We start from the raw sequence: 20,817 nt of genomic DNA on the forward strand, positions 1-20,817 counted from the left end.
TCTGTATATAAAAATTACAAACTGACCTGTAGCTTAATCTATTATTGTATTTAAAGGACACTCTAGTGTCATAATCATTAGGTTCATAAAGTTCTCTTTTTCAGGATCCATCTTAAATCTGTCAACTCTGCACTAATGTCATTTGTGATGGATAAGGGGAAGAAATGTGCTTAGGCACAGCAGACAGTAGTTTATGGATGGCTAACTCTTAGCTGACACATGTGTCGGTTAGATAGCAGGAGTGCTTACAAAAAAAAAAAAAAAACAGTTTAATCATCAGGCATTAGTGCTCACGTTACACACTAATTAATCAAGTGATCACCATTACACTTCACTAAATACCAGAGCAGCTAATAAACACAGACAGTTAATCTTTCTCTCCACGGGCCTCTCCTCTCCATCGCTTCAGGGTGGCTTCATGTTGTTTTTTTACTGGACTCATGACATGTATTGATGTTGATGGTGAGCTGAAAAATGCCTCAACTCTTCCCCTGTACTCAAACGCCTGAGACATCCAATAACATTTCAGTTTCACCTAAAGGCTATCGACTTTTTCTTCAAAGAAAGTAAAGGCGAACAAAGAGGAGAGCGTAACGTCTCCCAGTCATTATGAAGCTCGGCGATGCTGCTCCTTCCGATAAGCAGGATGTTGAAGAACTTCGCTTTTCCCTTTGCGGTTAATCAGTGAACACAGACCAGAGCGCTACGTACTGTTTCTTTTAAATAACAAGGCCTTAATTAGAAGACACTTTAAATCTTCTGCCAAGAAATTGACCCCTGAGGTCTTCTCCCAGTGAGAGGAGAGCTCAACCCTGAAGTGATCCTCACAGTCATCGCTCCTGATGAGCTTCGACTTGGGTTTGGCGGGAGGCAGCCAGTACTAGGAATTTAATTGTGATTTGAGACATGAAATATAAAGAATAAATATATCTGAGCCAGAGAAGAAAGTTTGCTTTAGGCTTTGCTTTATATCCTCTTGACTTGAGACTAATTAAAGAATCCGTTAGATGTTCGAAGGTGTTTAAGTTCACCCAAAAGTGAAAATTATCCCATAATTTACTCATCCTCAAGCCATTCTAGGGGTATTTGACGTTCTGCTTTCAGCCAAACACAATCAGAGTAATATTTTTTTTTAAATTCTGGCTCCAATTTCAAGCTTTATAATGGGAGGTAATAGTAACTTGAATTTTGAAGCTTAAAAAGTGCATCCATCCATTATAAAAGTAATCCATACGGCTTCAGGGGGTAAACAAAGGCATTCTCAAGCAAAGCGATGCATTTTTATAAGAACAATTTCCATATTTATAATGATTCTAGTTCTGGCGGAGAGTGACCTCTCTGACCCGACGTATGACATAGGATACAAGAGTAGCGGAAGATCTTTTGCGGTTCAAACAAACAAAATTTCTCTTTAAAAAAATTTTTTTTCGACTTCTAATTTGCGACCGGTGTTTTGTTTTGCTCTATCCTCTGTGCTTCCACATTCATCAATACGTCATGCATCAGGTCAGATGTCACTCTTCTGCCGGACCTAGATTGGCGTACGGCCATTACCAGAAGCCAGTGGTTATAGTTTATAAAGTTATAAATATGGATATTTTTCTTACAAAAAGACATCGCTTCATTTCAGAGGGCCTTTGTTAACCCCCTGGATCCATATGGATTATGTTTATTATGAATGTATCCATTTTTCTTGGCTTCAAAATCCAAGTTACTATTTACTCCCACTATATGACTTGGAAGAGCTGAACTCTGATTGTGTTTGGCTGAAAGAAGATACATATACACCTAAGATGGCTTGAGGGTGAATACATTTTTGGGTGAATAAACTCTTTAAATAATTCTAATGTAGTTTTGCGTCTTGTCACAGTGTCTGTGCTTTGGTAACTGCAAAAGTGTGCTTGTTTTTTGAATTTGAAAATATATGAGTGAATGAACTGTGTTTGTTTGAATCCACACAGATGAAGTGACCATGGAGGAGGTTGGCCAGGCCGCCCAGCTAAGGGCTGGAGAGCTCATTATCATTGTGGTGGTTCTCGTCATGTGGGCAGGTCAGATTGTGACCAATGATCAAATGTTGACTGGAGAAGTTCACATTGGCTACATTCACACAGCTTTCAAATGGATCGCAAAAATAATGGAAATATATATACTTTCAAATGTGGAAATAAATTGCTGTATGAATGTAGCCCATGTGAATATATATATATATATATATATATATATATATATATATATATATATATATATATATATATATATATATATATATATATATATATATATATATATATATATATATATATATATATATATATATATCTCCATGCTTTTAGAAAGCTTTAATAACACAATACATATGTATTATATATTATGCATAAATATTTATTATTCTAACAAAAATTCTGAAATTATTCAACTTTATTATAAAAACTATAAATATTACGTTTCCACTTTCACATCACGAAAAATATATATTTACTGTATATATAGATATACACACAGAGGGAGAGAGGGAGAGGGAGAGAGAGAGAGAGAGAGAGAGAGGGAGGGGAGAGAGAGAGAGAGAGAGAGAGAGAGAGAGAGAGAGAGAGAGAGAGAGAGAGAGAGAGAGAGAGAGAGAGAGAGAGAGAGAGGGAGGGAGAGAGAGAGAGAGAGAGAGGGAGGGAGAGAGAGAGAGAGGGAGAGAGAGAGAGAGAGAGAGAGAGGGAGAGAGAGAGAGAGGGAGAGAGAGAGAGAGAGAGAGAGGGAGAGAGAGAGAGAGAGAGGAGAGAGAGAGAGAGAGAGAAAGAGAGAGAGAGAGAGAGAGAGAGAGAGAGAGAGAGAGAGAGAGAGAGAGAGAGAGAGAGAGAGAGAGAGAGAGAGAGATGTAGACATAACACAGACATCTACGTTTTTTAATTTGCATATTGCTAACAACTTGTTACTTTTTCTAGCCATTTTATTTTTCTGCTCTGATTTTCTGTTGCTCAAAGTGAGGATTTTTTTCTGTGATTACCATTTGATTTATAAACCCGATTCCAAAAAAGTTGGGACATTGTACAAATTGTGAATAAAAACAATGCAATGATGTGGAAGTTTCAAATTGCAATATTTTATTCAGAATACAACATAGATGACATATAAAATGTTTCAACTGAGAAAATGGCATCAACCACTGTGTGGCATCTGCTCTTCTTTTTATAACAGTCTGCAAATGTCTGGGGACTGAGAGACAAGTTGATCAAGTTTAGGAATTGCTTCTAGTTGCTCAATTGTCTTAGGTCTTAATTGTTGCATCTTCCTCTTTATTTTATCAAATAAATGTTTTTCTATGGGTGAAAGATCTGGACTGCAGCTGGCCATTTCAGTACCCGGATCCTCTTTCTACGCAGCCATGATGTTGGGATTGATGCAGTATGTGATCTGGCATTGTTATATTGGAAAATGTAAGGTCTTCCCTGAAAGAGGCGATGTCTGGATGGGAACATATGTTGTTCTAGAACTTGGATATACCTTTTAGCCATTGGTGCCTTTCCAGATGTGTAAGCTGCCCATGCCACACTCACTCATGCAACCCCATACCATCAGAGATGCAGGCTTCTGAACTGAGCGCTGATAACAACTTGGGTTGTCCTTGTCCTCTTTAGTCTGGATGACAAAGCATCCGAGTTTTCCGAAAAGAACTTAAAATTTTGATTTATCTGACCACAGAACAGTTTTACACATTGCCCCAGTCCATTTTAAATAAGCCTTGGTTTAAACCCAGAAAAAAAATGCCTGCACTTCTGGATCATGTTTAGATATGGCTTCTTTTTTTCTTAAAGAGTTGTAGCCGGAAACAGCGAATGGCACGGTGGATTGTGTTCACCGACAATGTTTTCTGGAAGTATTCTTGAGCCCATGTTGTGATTTCCATTACAGCAGCATTCCTGTATGTGATGCAGTGCCGTCTAAGGGCCAGAAGATCATGGGCATTCTGTATGATTTTCCAGCCTTGACCCGTAAACACAGAGATTGGTCCACATTCTCTGAATCTTTGGATGATATTATGCACTGTAGATGATGATAACTTCAAACTCTTTGCCATTTTTCTCTGAGAAACTCTCTTTCTGATATTGCTCCACTATTTTTCGCCGCAGCATTGGGGGAAGTGGTGATCCTCTGCCCATCTTGACTTCTGACAGACACTGCCACTCTGAGAGGCTCTTTTTATACCTAATGTTGCCAATTGACCTAATAAGTTGCAAATTGGTCCTCCAGCTGTTCTTTATATGTATATTTACATTTTCTGGCCTCTTATTGCTACCTGTCCCAACTTTTTTGGAATGTGTAGCTCTCATGAAATCCAAAATGGGCCAATATTTCTCTCACTTTCAAAATTTGATATGTTATCTATTTTCTATTGTGAATAAAATATAAGTTTATGAGATTTGTAAATTATTGCATTCTTTTTATTCACAATTCGTACAGTGTACTAACTTTTTTTGGAATCAGGGTTGTATATCTCAGTAACACAATTACTTTCATGTAGTTTTTAAGTCATTAAGATTAAATAATGCTTAACATATCAGTAGTTTATATATTCAGATATGAACATACATATGCTTGTAACTATATATTTTTAGAATAAAGTTAAATACATTTTGAATATTATGTGAGTGTGTGTGTAGTAGTAGTAGTAGTAGTTATATACATTGAAAATTTGTTAGTTTCATGACATTACTAACTCTTTGTGTGCACATTTGCAAATTATGGGTTTTGATAAAATTGTCATTAAGATCTCAAGTCTGTGGTCGTAAATGTGGTCTTTGCTTGTAGAATAGAAAGAAGACGAGACTGCTTCTTATTTTATAATTGGGTCTTACAAAGGCCTCCCTTATCTTTTTATAATCCAAGTTTTAAGAAGACTAGGGAATAAATCATCAGACAGAATAGTACTAGCACAGCTTAACACAAGGCTGCAGCACAGCTCATCCTGTTCTAGTCCAGCTATAATTGGTATGTTATTATTTGGGCCAGAATCACGATGCAATCCATCACTGCATTTTTCCTTTCCTTCTTTCGACTATTTCCCATCCATCACCACCACTCTCCCATCCTGTCTTCAACTGTCTGATTCCTCTTTCATTTGTACACAGGTGTGATAGCTCTGTTCTGCCGCCAGTATGACATCATCAAAGACAACGAGCCCAACAATAACAAGGACAAAGCCAAGAACTCGTCAGAGTGCAGTACCCCAGAGCACCCTACGGGGGGACTACTGCGCAGCAAGGTCTAATTCCGCCTTCCCCTGTCGGCAATAATAGGCTTTAGCCTCAGGACAGGTATGTTGGTTGTTTGTGTGCTTGCTTGACTAAATTGAAAGTGCAGCAATAACACGTCATGTTGATCTTTTGTTGTTGAGTAGTACGTTTTATTGTTTGCTTTTCTAATACAAACTATTCTACTCACTATATTATGGTTAAAAACATGGGAAAATAAAAAAGTACTTGCAAGGCAGCGCTGTATTTTCATCAGGATTGTTCTAATCCACTAAACCAAACATTGCTTAATGTACAACAGGGCTCGACATTAACTCTTGTCCGGTACAAGTAGATTTTTTTAAAGGGCAAAAAGAGAAAGAGAATTAGTAGTTGACTAAAATGTCAATTACAAAACATGACTAGGGAATTACCCAAATTCAGGAATGATTCTGCATTCATTTAGTGTAAGTGCCGATCGATAGTGGATAATAAGTAAATGATAATTATCGCAGAATAAACCCCGACGGAGAGTCACGGAGGGGTCTCGCGTCACTCTCAACCGGCTGGGTGTACATTATCCCGCTTATTACACGGCTACTTGTCTCAAGTTAATAACCCATGATTTACTCACCCTCAAGTCATCCTAGGTGTCTATGACATCCTTCTTTCAGATAAATAAAATCAGTTACATTTAAAAAGTCCTGGGAAATCTATTATTATCCTGGAGATTTATAATAGCAGCAATTTTTGTTCTGTTTTTGAAATCCATAAAAAAATAAATCTGTCCATCAAATAACATTTACAACTTTATAAAGTAAAGTTCCGGCTGATTGCTTTCCGTGGTAAAAGTGTTGAAAGTGTCTTCTCACAATTCAAAATGCTTACACTACGTCTGACGACCGTAACTGGTAGCCTTTTGAACTGCAGGGGCACTTTCAACACTTTTCCCATAAGGAAGGTGATCGGTTGTGTGGAGCACGTTATTTGATAAAACAGAACAACAATCAATGCCATTATAAAGCTTGGATTTTGTTTTTATATAAATCAAATTTTACTCGTCTGTGAGAAGAATGTTATATAGACCTAGAGTTTACACTTGAGGGTAAGTAAATCATGGGCTAATTTTCATTTTTGGGTGAACTAACCCTTGAAGTCTTCCATTGTAACCTATGGTGGTTAAGTGTTTTTTATTCACAAGATGGCGCCAGTCAACGACAGCAGAGTGACACGTTAAGCATATAAGTAGTTGACTCGTAGTACCTGGATGAGCGTTGTGTTATTCATTTTGGCAGTTGTTTTCTGGGAATAACATACCGCTGGAATGCACAATTGACCAATCAGAATCAAGTATTTCACAGGGCCGTGTTCCAATATAATATATAATGTACTGACGGTAACAAGGTTGCGCTGTTGAAGCTCTCGCAGCCTCTCAAGAAGAAATCATAACAAATGACCAAAAAACTATGAGAAAAGATATTGCAGTAAAGGTAACAGGTAAGGTAACATATTGCAGTAAAACAATTTTTTATACTTAGTCTATAACATGATACAGTTAAGCAACATCACACAGCCAAGAGTGCTGAATACCATCACAGGTGAAAATATGACGCTGATTTTATATGACAGCAGTTTAGATGGTATTTTTGAGTGACTAATAATAAACGTTTAACCTAATAAAAAAGTATATATTTCATCTACAAAAAAAATTTGAACTTTTATAAAGATATGTTTCGCCATTCACTTATAAATGCATCATTATGCAAAAACATGATCAGAGTTCTCCGCATGAAAGACCCACGACTGGCAGATCAACGTGCTACTTTCCTCTCCAATATGGTAGGAAATGAAATGAAAAGTGGAGGATGTTAACTATGACAAGATGATTGACAAGCCACTTTTACGGTGACAGGATGCTCTTAACTATGTGACAGAGCATCCGTTAAAGATGCAATTTTTTGATAGTATATCCCAAAGCTTGCTACACACTCAAAAGTATGTCATTTTTCTTCAGAGAGTAGAGAAAACAAAAAAGTGTACATGCTTTTAGGGCGAAGTATAAGTAGCCAAATTGGAATGCAGCAACACAATTGAATTTGATGTTAGCATGTTGCTAAGCTAATGGAATTATAATCGAATAAGCATAAATATACTTAACACGCAAAATGTTGGATTAAATAGCTCCTTGTGAATCATATTAAAATATTTGTGGCTATCTTGAAGGATTAAATAAATTGGAAAGCATTTATAATTGACATTAGGCTATTCTCACTTTGTCTGCCAACTTGGATTTATAGGATTGCTCATCACAGTGAATTCTGGGATTGCCTTCTTTACAAAGGATACATGCAATGCTAGTTATGCGGCCTATACCTTTTGGAACTGTAAAATGGTTCCATCCATGAAATCGTTCCTTCCCACAAAAGGTTCTTTATAGTGGGAAAAGGTTCTGTAGGTTATTAAAATGTTCTTTACACAAAGACAAAAAATGGTTCACTGAAATGTTTTTGGGGAAGCAAATGCCATCGCGGCAAAACCCCCTTTTTTGAACCTTTATTTTTAAGATCACCCATAAAATGCTGCCTATGTAGGCAGTTTACTAGGTTTTGGAACAGAGTGTGTGTATTGATTGCTGTGTGCAGCCGAGAACAAGCTCACATAAAACTTGAACATTGTTATTTTGCTGCCTTGCAAGCACTTGGCATTTCCTTGAGGAAATGCAAATCTTTTGGTCTTTTAACTCTCATTTTGTTTCTGTCTTCCCAAAAGTGCTCCGAGACAAAACAAGTAAGCCATCAAATCACAAAGTTGTGAAGCCCAACTCTCATCCTCAATCAAACAACCTTTTAGTATTCCCATCGACCAACATGAACTCTTTGGTGCTTGTCTGTTTGGGACATTGACAAACTTGAGGATGAAATGGACAGGATGGTTCCAGAAAGGACTTGTTCACGCTGGAAGTTTCAGCCGTTTGAAGCGAGTTGAGTTTCGATCCACAGCTGTCTCAGCTGAAGGACTCAAACCCCCCTGTGAGCTGGAAGACCAGAGACGTCGTCCCACCAGGAGTGTCTCTGGCTCCTATGTAGACTCACAAAGATAAGGAGAAGCCTGCCACCCCACATAAACCTTAACTAAACCAGGAAGGTGCGTTGTGAAAAAGAAGGAAGAGCTCCGAGCTCACTGTCATTATCAGCTCTGGACCAGGATCAGGTCTCTGACAGGGGGGACTTTACGATATTTCACTTCACTATCTCTCCATACTTGTGACTATCTCTTGTATTTTGTTTCTTGTTTTGACACTTCTAGTTTTCTTTTCTTTTCATGAATCCATTATCCTCCCTTCAACAGCCAATCACGCACCGTCTAGTTCATTTGAAGTGGTTTAATTGGTGCAGTAGGATCTTTCTTATCAGAACTCTCGCTCTCAGGGCATTCAGGAAAACATCCACAGGAAGATAATGGACCAGATCAGATTCACCCACCTGCGGTCCAATCACACTGCTCAGACCGAACTGCAAATCAGAGATTAAAGAGGAGCTCCATATTATAATAGTGTTAGAAAACCTATTTAATCGCTTGTTTGTCTCAAGTAAATCAACAGCTTGTCGTCTCTAATGAGCACATTACTGTACAGTGATGATTATTTTGGTCTTCATATTACATTCATTAGCATATCCGTCATGAGTATGGCTATTTACCGCTTTTACGTGCCGCTAAAATATAGAGTCGGGTGCCTTTTCTGGATTACTGTCCCTTTAAAAAGTTTTAGTTAAAGTCTTAAAGTCAACATGAAATCAAAATTGTCCCCATTTACTTTTATACTACATCTTTCTTGTAGCCTAACAAGCCAGACCCACATTAAGATCCAAGGGGCGGGATAAATGGTTGTCTTTCAAACTCCCTCTCCATACATCTGGATAGCGCTACAACTAACCAGAGAGAGCAATGTGAAGCTGAGCTAGTTACTAATTACATTTTTGCTGTCTCCAGTCGGCAAAACTCTGAACACATCTTCCCTTCTTAAGAATTTGATATCAGTGGTGTTATTTGTTCTTTTCTCAAAGAAAAGCTTACCTTCAAGTCGCGGCCAAAGCCGAGAGAGACGAGAGATTTAAGCATTTTATTTCTGGAAAAATTACTCCGATGACGCAAATATCGTCAATTTGCGTCATTGGAGACATTTTTGGTCAGAGGCTAAAGACTACAGCCATCAGAGGGAGCTATTTCCGCATGTTTTCAACCTGCACATGGGGGGTGGGAGATCGCACTCACAGCTCAGCTCGCAGCTGCAGGCATTCATGTAAACGGAGCGGCGGAGCAAAGTGAGTGTTTCAACCTCTCAAATTAATTCCTATTAAAAGTTAAGCTTCCAAAGGAATGAACTGAAAATGCGCCTGACTGAACACGCGTTGTGAATGTATGCCGTGGTTGCGTTCACCTCAGCTCTCATTTTGAGAGCTCATTCAGCTCATTCATCACGGTGAATGTAATCTGATTCCTGCTGGGTTTGTGCTGTGACACTCCCTCAGCGGATAAATCAGATTATATTGAACAGACAAGTTCAATTTTTAATTGTAGTGTCTGTTCTCTAACTGAACTGATTTTGTGAAAATAAACGCAGTGGGAAAGTGATCCAGTCACAGTGATTCAGTAGCAGTGGCTTTGGGAGTGGCCTCGTAGGGCAGCGAAGCATTCTGGGAATTTATGTCTTTCATCCCCCTGAGACAAAAAAACATTTTCTTTCTTTTCTCAGTGTAGAAAGTACCAAATTCAACAATAAGTTCACATTTATACTACATTAATGACCCAGTTTAAATACAGATTCCTGAAGTACCCCTTTTAAGACAGTTAAGCCCGCCCACCGCCCATCTATACACGATATGATTGGCCTGACCAGAGTTTGTTTTTTTCAGCTCACAAGTCTATGGAGAGTTGCTAGACTACACTCGCTGCAAATTTGATTTGCTGCCACTAGGGTGCATCTAGATTTCTAGGCTATCATTCTTGTTATTGTGAATGATTCCTAAAATAAGTAAACCTTCATCAGTAGGTCACATGCTGTACTCTTTATATATATATTAAATTTTTTGTGGGTCAGGATTTTTGTTTTTTGATTAAAATACCATTCTAATTACTTGCCATATAAATTACATTTTATAATGCAAAGAGAATTGCTATCTTATTCCAAAATATTACCACTGATTAAAAAAAAAAAGGTACTTGCAGCTTTTTATTCCTCAGAATTTCGTGATATAAACTCACAGTTCTGACTTTTTCTCAAAATTGCATGATATAAAGCCACAATTGCATAGCCTGATGTTGTTATACTAGTCAGAATATGAGTCGGATACTGCTCCATTGGCCTGTGATCTTTGATGGTGTTGTGGAAAGAATTTAAGGATACACAGAAGAATACAACGAAGTACCAAAGTACAACACGATCATCATTTTTGAGAGAAAAAGTAAAGGTGAATGCATATACGAACAAGTTCTCCATTTAATTAACAAATTCAACCCAAGCGCTGTTTAGTGGCATGGATGATTATGTTACCATTGAACATCTTCCATCATCGTATAAAGCCCGCCCTGACAATCTGATTAGTCCGAACAGCTCTGGTTTGAGCATGGCTGCTCCACAACGGATCAAGTTCACACCGAACTTCCGGACCTCAAATGTTGTGGACGGGGCTATGTTCGGAAGGCTAGTAACTGCATGTTATAAACTCGCAATGCTGACTTTTTGCTGATAAAGCTGATATTTACATCTGATATAAACTTGCAATTGCAAGCAAAAAAGTCAGAATTGCGAGTTTATAGCATGCAAATCTAGAACTGACTCGCAATTGTGAGAAAAAAAGTAAGAATTGTGAGATAAAACATCTTTTTCATTTATTTTATTCCATAGCAGAAATAAACTTCCATAGATGATAGCCTCACCAACCAACTTTTAGTTTCACTTTTTCATTTACGCAGCTCAGGTTGGTAACTTGCCAACATACTGACTCTAATTTTTCTAAGATTTGTCTTCTTCAAAATCACAATTAGAGCACTGGTAATATCTTGTGCAGTATTTTTTTTCTTGTCAATTTCATCACTAGTTAAAAATGCCAATTTTTCATCACATCTTCGTATTGTAGACAAACATTTGTCAGTAATTTGTTTGACAAGCTCAATAGTAGCCACATTAAAATAGTAAAATGGCAACTTTTCATGTTGACTTTAAATTCTTTCTTATTGTACTTATCGACTATAGTCTCTCGGGCAAACTGAATAAGTCCTTACGTGTCAGGAATGAAGAATTATGGGAGTGCAGGTCAGAGGTCTAGAAAACATTGATTTCCCTCAGCCATCGGTCATTTGGGACTCTACATGATCTGAGTTTAGTACAATGACACTGTAACAGTTCGACTTTAATGAGGTTACAGACTGTACGCCTTTCCCAAGGACGTGAATTAGACTGTTAGCATTCTGATGTCAAGAACAAAACCTCCCATTATTCTTAAAGCCACCCTATACGAGTACACAATGAGCTGTGCTATTGAAATAGAGCCATCTCATAGAAAAGAAGAGTGTAAAAATCAAAGTTAATACTTCTATTACTTGAGGACTTGAGGCTCCTGGTTGGCTCGCCATTCATTTCAGAAGCTCTCATTGTTGGGATGGATTGCACCATTAATCAAGCGCGTTGAAAGTCACCTGAAGGAATCTCAGAACAATTAAACATTCCCACATTGGTGACCATTACCTCCACATCTCTGTCACCATGGCAACAGCCTAACGGACTGTCCTCTCACTCTGCAGCCATCTACGAGTCATCCGCACCTTCGTTTTTCATTCCCGCCAGAAGAGGAAAGCGTATATTTCTTCTTTAATGACTGCTAATTAACCTTGGCCATGGGGAAGAGAGCTCAGGCAGACTGCTGGGTGAAAAATGGCTCATATCAATATTCTGTCTGAGCGGCTTACGCCGAGGAACAGAAGGTCGGGTGTGAGGACTGGCTTAAACCAGAGAGGACCGGCAAACATGTTTTCTGTTCAGAGATGTACTGAGGTTTTGTGTCCTTTCATTCAGATTATAATGATCATTTCATTTGATATAGACACAAGTGCCACAATGAACAGATATGGGCTGTGTTCGAAGTGGAATTCTTAATGTACAGCTTACTGCACTTACTGCTTGCTTTCCAATTTATGGGAAAAAAATATTTCTCAAATAGTGAAGGATGAGATGTTAAAAATCACAGCTGGTTAATTCATCACACAGAAGATCAATTCTGTATTCCTTGCAGTGTTTACAATGTGTTGAACACGTATGGGTTGTATTTTACCCTGAAATCTAAAGACGGAGATAAGAAATGTATCAAATTTATCTTAATATTTAACTTATTTTTAAAAGGGTTTCATTCAAATTAAGCACATTTACACCTAAGTGTGAATAAAACTAGTGCATTAAAATTAAATTGTATGCTACCATTCAGTAAGTCTTAGTAAGATTTAAAATAATAATAAAATTCATTAAATAATATGTAAAAATACATTTGTAATGTGACAAAATATTTCTATTTCAAATATATGCTGTTCTTTTGAACTTTCTATTTATCAAAACATTTTAATTTCCACAAAAAATATTAAGCAGCACAACTGTTTTCAGCATTGATAATAATAATATAATAAATATTATTTGAGCATATTAGAATGATTTTAAAATACATTAACATAAAGAAATAGTTCATTTGTAATATTTGACTATTACATTTTTAACTGTATTTTTGTCTGTACAGTTTTAACAGACTTCTTTCAGAAATATTTTGAAAAATGTATTATTTTGAATGGTAGTGTGCATAATGGTAGTATTTTTTATGCTGCCTCTATTTAACTATTAATTATTACTAAAAGGAAAATTATCTAAATACATCTGGATGCATTTGGGAACAGAATCAGAATTTCGAGGGGGAAGAAAAACATAATTGTCATTAAAAAAAAAAAATCATTTCTTATTTTCTATCTATTTCATGTGATTTTGGGGTGAATTATGACCTGTACAACTTTGATTAGAATCACCCTGTAGGTTATACATGCAAACAGAAAATCAGCATGGTAGTATGCTCGTCTGAACACAGCCATAATCGTACAAATCAGCTTACTTATGAAAGCCAGCAGTCGCCTCTTATGATAGAGCGTCATATGATCAGGATCCACATTTCACATGAGCAGTTTGAAATTATTTCAGAATGAGCAATGTATTCCCCTCCCGCAATCCAAGCTTATCCCATTCTTTACCTCCAAAGTCCTTTCAAAGAGAAAGAGAGCAAACGTCTGGATTTAAGTGAGGCAGGTCATTTGCTACTTATTGAAGAGAATAATTCTCCTGTTAGTGACACTCGAGAGAGCTTTTGCAGGCTGTGCAGTTGGAGAGATTTAGGAAATGTAATCACATTTTGTGCTCGCGTACTTGTGTCTTCGGTTAGAAAGTCTGGACGGGCTTCTGATGTTCGTCTCATGACGTAGACTTACACACACAAACAGTCACAAATAGCTCAACAAATTTGAGAAGCTTGACATGTACTTTCAAAGGGATAGTTCGAATTATGCCATCATTTACTGACCCTCATTCCATTCCAAACCCATAGTTGCTGAACACGAAACAAGATATTTAGCAGAATGTAAAAACTGCTCTTTCAATATAATTAAAGGGATAGTTCACCCAAAAATGAAAATTCTGTCATCATTTACTCACCCTCAAGTTGTTGCAAGCCTGTATAAATCTTATATAATCTTTGTTTTGCTGAACACAAAGGAAGATATAGCAAAAATGTTTGTAACCAAGCAGATCTCGGCAGGCATTGACTACCATAGTGGGGAAACAAATGCTAATGGCTGCCAAGATCTGCTTGGTTACAAACATTCTTTCAAGTATATTCCTTTGTGTTCAGCAGAATAAAGAGATATACAGTATACAGGTTTGGAACCACTTGAGGGTGAGTAAATGATGACAGAATTTTCATTTTTTTTAGGGTGATCCACTTTAAAGTGGATGGGATGTGGGTGAACTATCCCTTTAAGAACCAAAGATATTCAACAACCACATAGCTGGTGTGGTCTAAATGCTAAAAATAGCTTAATATTTTTCTCTTATTGAGGAGTAAAAAAAGTTTAAGATTCTCACAAGTCAGGATTTACTGACAGATGTAAATTAAGTATATTTTTGAAGTTGGGAAGTTTATTACAACCGTACATTCGATTCACAAGCTCAAGTACAAAGAGAGCAAAAGTTGTAGCAAATGTCTTAAATGGATATTTCATCCCCCAAAATTAAACTTCGGTCATATTTTTCTCAAATGGCTTTCCTTTTTTCTGCAGAACCCCCTCAGAAATGACCATCCTAATGACCATCATTGTGTGATCTGATGAAACCTATTCAAGAACAGAGAATACCTAAATTACATTCGAAGCATCACAAGCATCTTTGAAGACCGAGAATAAACAGTTCATCTTAAAAAGTTCAGTCCCTCTTTAAAATCAGAAACAAAAATAGGCCCCACGTTAGTTACTATTTCTATCGGCCTGTCATTTAGCGCTGCCATGATGAGGAACAAACAGCCTTGAGTACAAGTGATACAGTATGTTTATGCTTATGTTAAGCTTTTGTGAATCAATGCATTGGCCTGTGTATGGACATGTGTATTGACTGTCTGTGTGAAATCAAATTGCGCTCAGATTTCATCTTTTTACTCAGTCCACACACAGCATACAGTTACATATGATAACGTAAGGTTAAAATAAGGGATCGAGGTTAAGATTATGTGTTTCAAATGAGCATTTCTTGTACATAGTTCTGTGTTGTGGCAACTTGGCGTTTCCAGTAAAGCATCCTGGAAGTCTACTGAAGGCAAAGCAGACAGATCATGCCTTAAAGAACCCAAAATGAGCTAGATGAAGTCAGTAGACGTGACAGCTGGAGTTAAAGTGGTGCATAACGAACGTGACGATAACATTCGTTCCGCATATTTACTATAACGCATGGATTTCAAAACAGAAGGAATGTTTTATGTAATCCATTGAGTCTATGTTAACTGTTGTTCTTGAACAATGCTTCATGAGGGCTAGCATGTTTCTGCTATTCTACACAGAATTATACAATTTATATGGGCATAAAATAGATAAATGTCTAATTATGTACAACCACAAAAAATAAAGGATCATGTATTTTCAAGTAGGTCTCTGATTCCTTTTTTTCATCTTTAGAGACTCATTACTGTATATAGAGGGTATGCATCGCCGTCACTTTCCCGCCAGAACACGCCCTCTTAGCTGGGGCTTGACAGGAGTTAATAAGGGGAAACGCGAGTAAAACAAACAATTATCAGTTTAAACAAAAATTGGACTCAATATAATGTTCCTTACAACTTACCAAAGATCCAGTGATCCATGGATATTGACCAAGCGGCAACCTCCCGCAGTTTCTGTTGAAGCCAATATGGAAGTAACTCAAACTGCAATTCCTCGACTGGCCACTATGGTCAGGCTCCAGAAGGGATCAGAATCTCATTGAGCCCCATGTTAAAATGCCTGACTTTACAGCAGAAAAAAACATGTTTACAGCCCGGTACAAATTGTGGTTTTGGTCTATACGGCTAATTTTATCCTTCATGACAACTGTGAGGGGGTGAATTTTTTTATAACTCATTAGTTTACATTATATAAAGCCTTAAAGTTCATGCATAATTAAGGGTGTGGCCACTTTGATTGACAGGTGGATAGCCATTTATCCTTCTTTATGTTTGTCATGGTGACACCTCAGCTCCTCCCATGTCCCGCCTATTTGCACATTGTCTGTTATTTTACAGTCTATGGTATTGACATGCATTCAGGAATCATGTTTTTCTGACATCTATATCAGCCTGATTTCAATACATAAATATTTATCACTAGCTGCGTTTCCATTACAGATTTGCGCAAAACTTTTGGAAACCCAAGTTTCCATTAACCATTGTTATGCGACAAGTCATTCCAAAAATTATGCCATTGATGATTGTGGGTTTATGTATATCCCAGCGACCGCACTACCCATTATTTTTAATCAGAGACGTAGGCATGTTATCCAAGCATCAACGGTAAAGAAAGCATCTTAAACTTGTTAGCGTCACGTATGAGGTGTTTGTTTCCATTGTAGTTTTGCAGAAATTTCCCTTTTCAAATTGCCTGAAAAAGCACCTCATGCGTAAAAACTTGTTTGCGATATATGGCAGTTTTTTGCAAAATTGACGGGTCACCATTTCAATTTGCGCAATTTGAAGGGTAATGGAAATGCGGCTACTGTCAGTCATCACAATTTCGTTTATATGCAGATGGGCCTATGTATTGAAGCATGCATGTGGTTGCTTGTCAAGAATGGAAAACAAAAGTTGTATTCAAACTCTGAATGTATTCTACAAAGAGCGCTCTCTTTGTAATCACTAAAAGCTGTCACTTCCTCAATGAACGCGGTCTTCCTTTATATTCCACTATATGGATCAAAGTTCCATTATATTAATCAGTGAAGCTGACGACACAGTGAATCTCTTATTTTCATAACGTCTACACTTTAAGAGGATTAGCACAATGGTGAGTGATTCTAACTTTAACACCTGATTGGCCATTGCATTTTAGAACTCAACAAACATGTCTGTGATTGGCTTTACCCACCAAGCGAAAACACGTTGGAAATTGAAACATTTGACGTATGCAAATACAGATACTCACTGGATCTTTTGCCAACTCCTTTTTGCTAATAATATGCAATTATTACGAATTCTTTCAGAGGATTACAGATCCTAGACCAGCAATTTTGAGCAGCTTTTCCCTCTTAAAGCAGTCAGAAGCAGCAGGCAGCAGTGGTTTGAGTGAGAAAATGACACGTTATCATCAAGTCCGCCTCGCGATTGGTCCAGGGGGACACAGGGATGTCCATGGGGGGCATGGCCAAGCCTTTGTTAACAATGTTTGATACACATAGATAGTATTACATTAATTCACATATTATAATTAATTATAGAAGTCCATGCATTCATAAACACACTTTGCTGGGAAACAATGCTATATGATCCAAAGCGTTACTCGTTTGCCTAAAAAACATGCTGTTCTTGATGACAGCAACAGAAATGGCAAAAACATGGGTGATACACATCACAGAAAACCAAATGTTTAGGTCTGAAAAAAAAAAAAAAAAAATGATTTTTGAAGTGTGGATCTGTGTGCACACTCTGATGGCTAATATTGCCCTATTCTAAAGTTATAAATATGGATATTTTTCTTACAAAAAAACCCATCGATTCACTTCAGAAGGCCTTATTAACCCCCCGGAGCCGAAACATTTCATAGTCATTTTACTCTCCCTGCCTGAGTGTCCTACGAAGGGATCTCGTTTAATTCTGATTGAGGGCACTCCGTATACCGCATCCTTCACAGGACCTGACTTCCGGAGGACGCAGCCTTTTAAATTAAATCGAATGAGAGACAGCTATTGGGTCGTTGCCTGTTGATCACGCCTATTGTGGTCTGATTGGTTGAAGGACTATCCAATTGCATATAGAGAGTCATTTGAATTATGCTCATTTATCACGCCTCTTGTGAAAACACAGAGCAGACTCCCCAGACCAATGTTCAATTTTAAACTGGGCTTCTTCTGGTGATAGCCAGACAAAAAAATTGAAGTTCCCATAATATTTCATTTAAGTGCTGTACCAAAAATAAAAATGTCAACCACATTGCACTGATTGTTATTTTGATGCATTTTCCTGTACATTTCTGTCCAAATATCACTTCCATCACAAGACAGTTACCAAATGTGGAACCTTGAGACGTTTCCGGTGATATGCGTTTTGTCAAGATTAGAAAAGATTTTTATTATAAGCGAGTTAAAAATCAATTTTGTATTATATGAAACTTGACACCGCTCACTAAAGGAGGAGCTTGCTAGAAGAAATTCGAGTGCCGTTTCCATGGTAAGCAAACGTCCTGGGGCAACAGCCTTAGTCCTAATGGGTTGTTATCATAGCTATCAAAATCCAGTGTTCGGCACTTTGCGGACGTGAGTTTTTGTTGTAGATGTCTGTCTTTAAAAAAAAAACAAAAAATGTTGTGTATTGTGCTAATTAATTGAGATTTCTTACAGCTCTTACACGTTTTTGGCCTTGTCTGTTCCGTTGCTTCTATTACTCTCCCCTTTTTTGTAAGTCGCTTTGGATAAAAAGCGTCTGCTAAATGATTAAATGTAAATGTAAATGTAAACGTCCGATTTTAAAACGGTTTTCACAGGATGAATTTTGAGTTTGTAAGCTTTCAAATGATACCTAATTTATGATGATTACCAAAATATAGAATACAAAAAAGGCCATCAAAAAAAAAAGAGAACCAAGCATCCCACCTGTGGTATTATGAAAGATAAGGGGTTAATATAGCTCTGATTGCATTCGTCTGAAAAAAAGTATGTCATATTCACCTCCGATGATTTAAGGGTGAGTAAATCATGGGCTAGTTTTCATTTTTGGGTAAGCTATCACTTTAACTATGGACGTATTACACATATTAACGTTTCACAACCGCAAAGTTCCTGAAGGCCTTTCGTCCTCATTTTGAAGTGTATCCACTGTATTATCCCCAAATTTACAATCAAACCTTGATTGTTTAATTATGGACTTTATCTAAGCGGTTGACTTCCGTTGACAGGCTGTATTTAAGATGTCACTGACTAATGAAGTAATAACACTTCACTGAGTGTTTAAAAAACATTTTATGGTAATTGAAACAAAGTCGCTATGCACCCCAGCTAATACAGCACTACAGAAAAGCAGCTGAATGGAAAGAAATATCCGTACGGTGTAAATTAAAGACCTTCAGCAGGAAACTTTCAGATCAGAGCAATTCATCTGGGTCAAATGTACACAACGGATGGCAGTTAGATCGAAATTACTGAGCTTTGAATTATAGAATATGGCTTCTAAGGTAAAAAATAAAGTAAAAAGTAATGGGCTGTACATTCTCAACCGACTCTGTGATCAAACCCATCCATCTTGTTCAACCTTGGTGTGTTTAGAGTGTAAGCAAAATCCCATCGGCCATTCATAGACAGCAGCTCAGTGAATACAGATGCCTGGGCACTCCGGACTTTTGCCCTTTTGGTTTAATGTATTTTTACTGGCTCTAAAGCGTAAGCTTTATCCGTTCTGAACTAGAGACCTTGGCTAAATCAATGACATTTCACCCACAATTCACCTATATATAAACAAGTGTCAGGAAAAAAAAGAAGAGAGATAACTGCATTATATATATGACTTAAAATAAACATTTCACACAATAAATGCAAAATAAGTTTGAGGGAAAGTCCTCACGGGAGAGAATAGGCTGCAGCGAGCGCGAGGGGAGAAACGCTTTCTGAAACGCTGAGCCTCCCACACATTTTTAGACACGTTTTTGTTGGAGTTTTGTTGTGCGTATGTGTGTGTGAAGGGTTCTCTGGAGCCCTTCGCGTCATACGCTTCAACCCACATGCACACCTCACTCCACACATGTATGCAACAAAATACACACGACCATAGGCAATTCAACCGGTTGGGTTCGATTCTATAAGCTGAAGCAAAGGGTACAGGGAAATAAATATCTTTCCATTTTCATAGGAGCACAAAGGTTACGTTGGTTGAGCTATCACATGTACGCCTACTCAAGAAAAGCTTTCTTATGGGTTACAGGATATGAGAATATTATAGGCTATACTAATATTGAATTGATACCTAGTGAGCTCTCAGTAAGAGTTTCTTGGGATATGATTTACAGGTCTGAGGTTTTTGTAAAACCTCTATCCAATATATTGCAATCTAAGGCAATAATAACTGTCATATATGAGGAGTACAGGGATTTCTCATGCCGATTGTGTTTCAGTAAAGTGAAGACATCTCTCCTGTGGCATTTCTAACAGACTCTGCTGCAGGTGCTCCACATGTGTCAAGTGCATTCTGTGCCATCTGGGACCAATGTAGAAAATGTGAAAGAAACCCAGCTAATGCACAAAAACACACAAAGGACTAAAAAGGAGACGAAAAGCCAAAGAAATTTCGAAGGCAATGCTGCCCTCTTCAGGAACATAAATAAAATAAAAATAAATAAATAAATAAATGATAATTTAAAAAAACTGGAAACGCCCCCCCCCCCACCCCCAGCTTTTCAATGAAATATAATTAATATAATATAATTAATTTAATGTGAAATAATATGATTATAAAAATGGAAGATAATATATCTGGGACATTCTCACACATCCGCATAGAACAACTGGTTTGGAAGATTATTAAATGGATAATATAATTAATATAATATTATATTATATAATTTTTTAATTATAAAAATGTAATATGTCTGGGACATTTGGATATTCTCCCGATTCTGCATAGAACAATTGGTTTGATAAATTGATAAAAGGATTATATAATTAATAATTATAAAAATGTAATATAATATGTCTGGCATAATGGGATATAACTGGTTTGGAAGATTGATAAATAGATAATATAATTAATATAATATAATATATAATACAAAATATATTTTTGTAATTATAAAA

At 37.2% G+C, this 20,817-nt stretch overlaps 1 protein-coding gene across 1 annotated transcript in view; it reads left to right on the forward strand.

Annotated features, from left to right (window-relative positions):
* The window catches only part of fndc5b (fibronectin type III domain containing 5b), a 35,807-nt gene extending 20,372 nt beyond the window's left edge, over positions 1-15,435 (forward strand). Inside the window, exons 4-6 of the mRNA XM_067425208.1 lie at positions 1,962-2,051; positions 5,121-5,306; positions 7,992-15,435. Of these exons, the coding sequence (XP_067281309.1) occupies positions 1,962-2,051; positions 5,121-5,260 (230 nt within the window). The 3' untranslated portion in view covers positions 5,261-5,306; positions 7,992-15,435. The remainder of the gene's footprint in view (positions 1-1,961; positions 2,052-5,120; positions 5,307-7,991) is intronic.
* Positions 15,436-20,817: the final 5,382 nt, after the last annotated feature.

The sequence above is a fragment of the Pseudorasbora parva genome, chromosome 19 (assembly GCF_024679245.1).
Source record: "Pseudorasbora parva isolate DD20220531a chromosome 19, ASM2467924v1, whole genome shotgun sequence".
Lineage (NCBI taxonomy): Eukaryota > Metazoa > Chordata > Actinopteri > Cypriniformes > Gobionidae > Pseudorasbora > Pseudorasbora parva.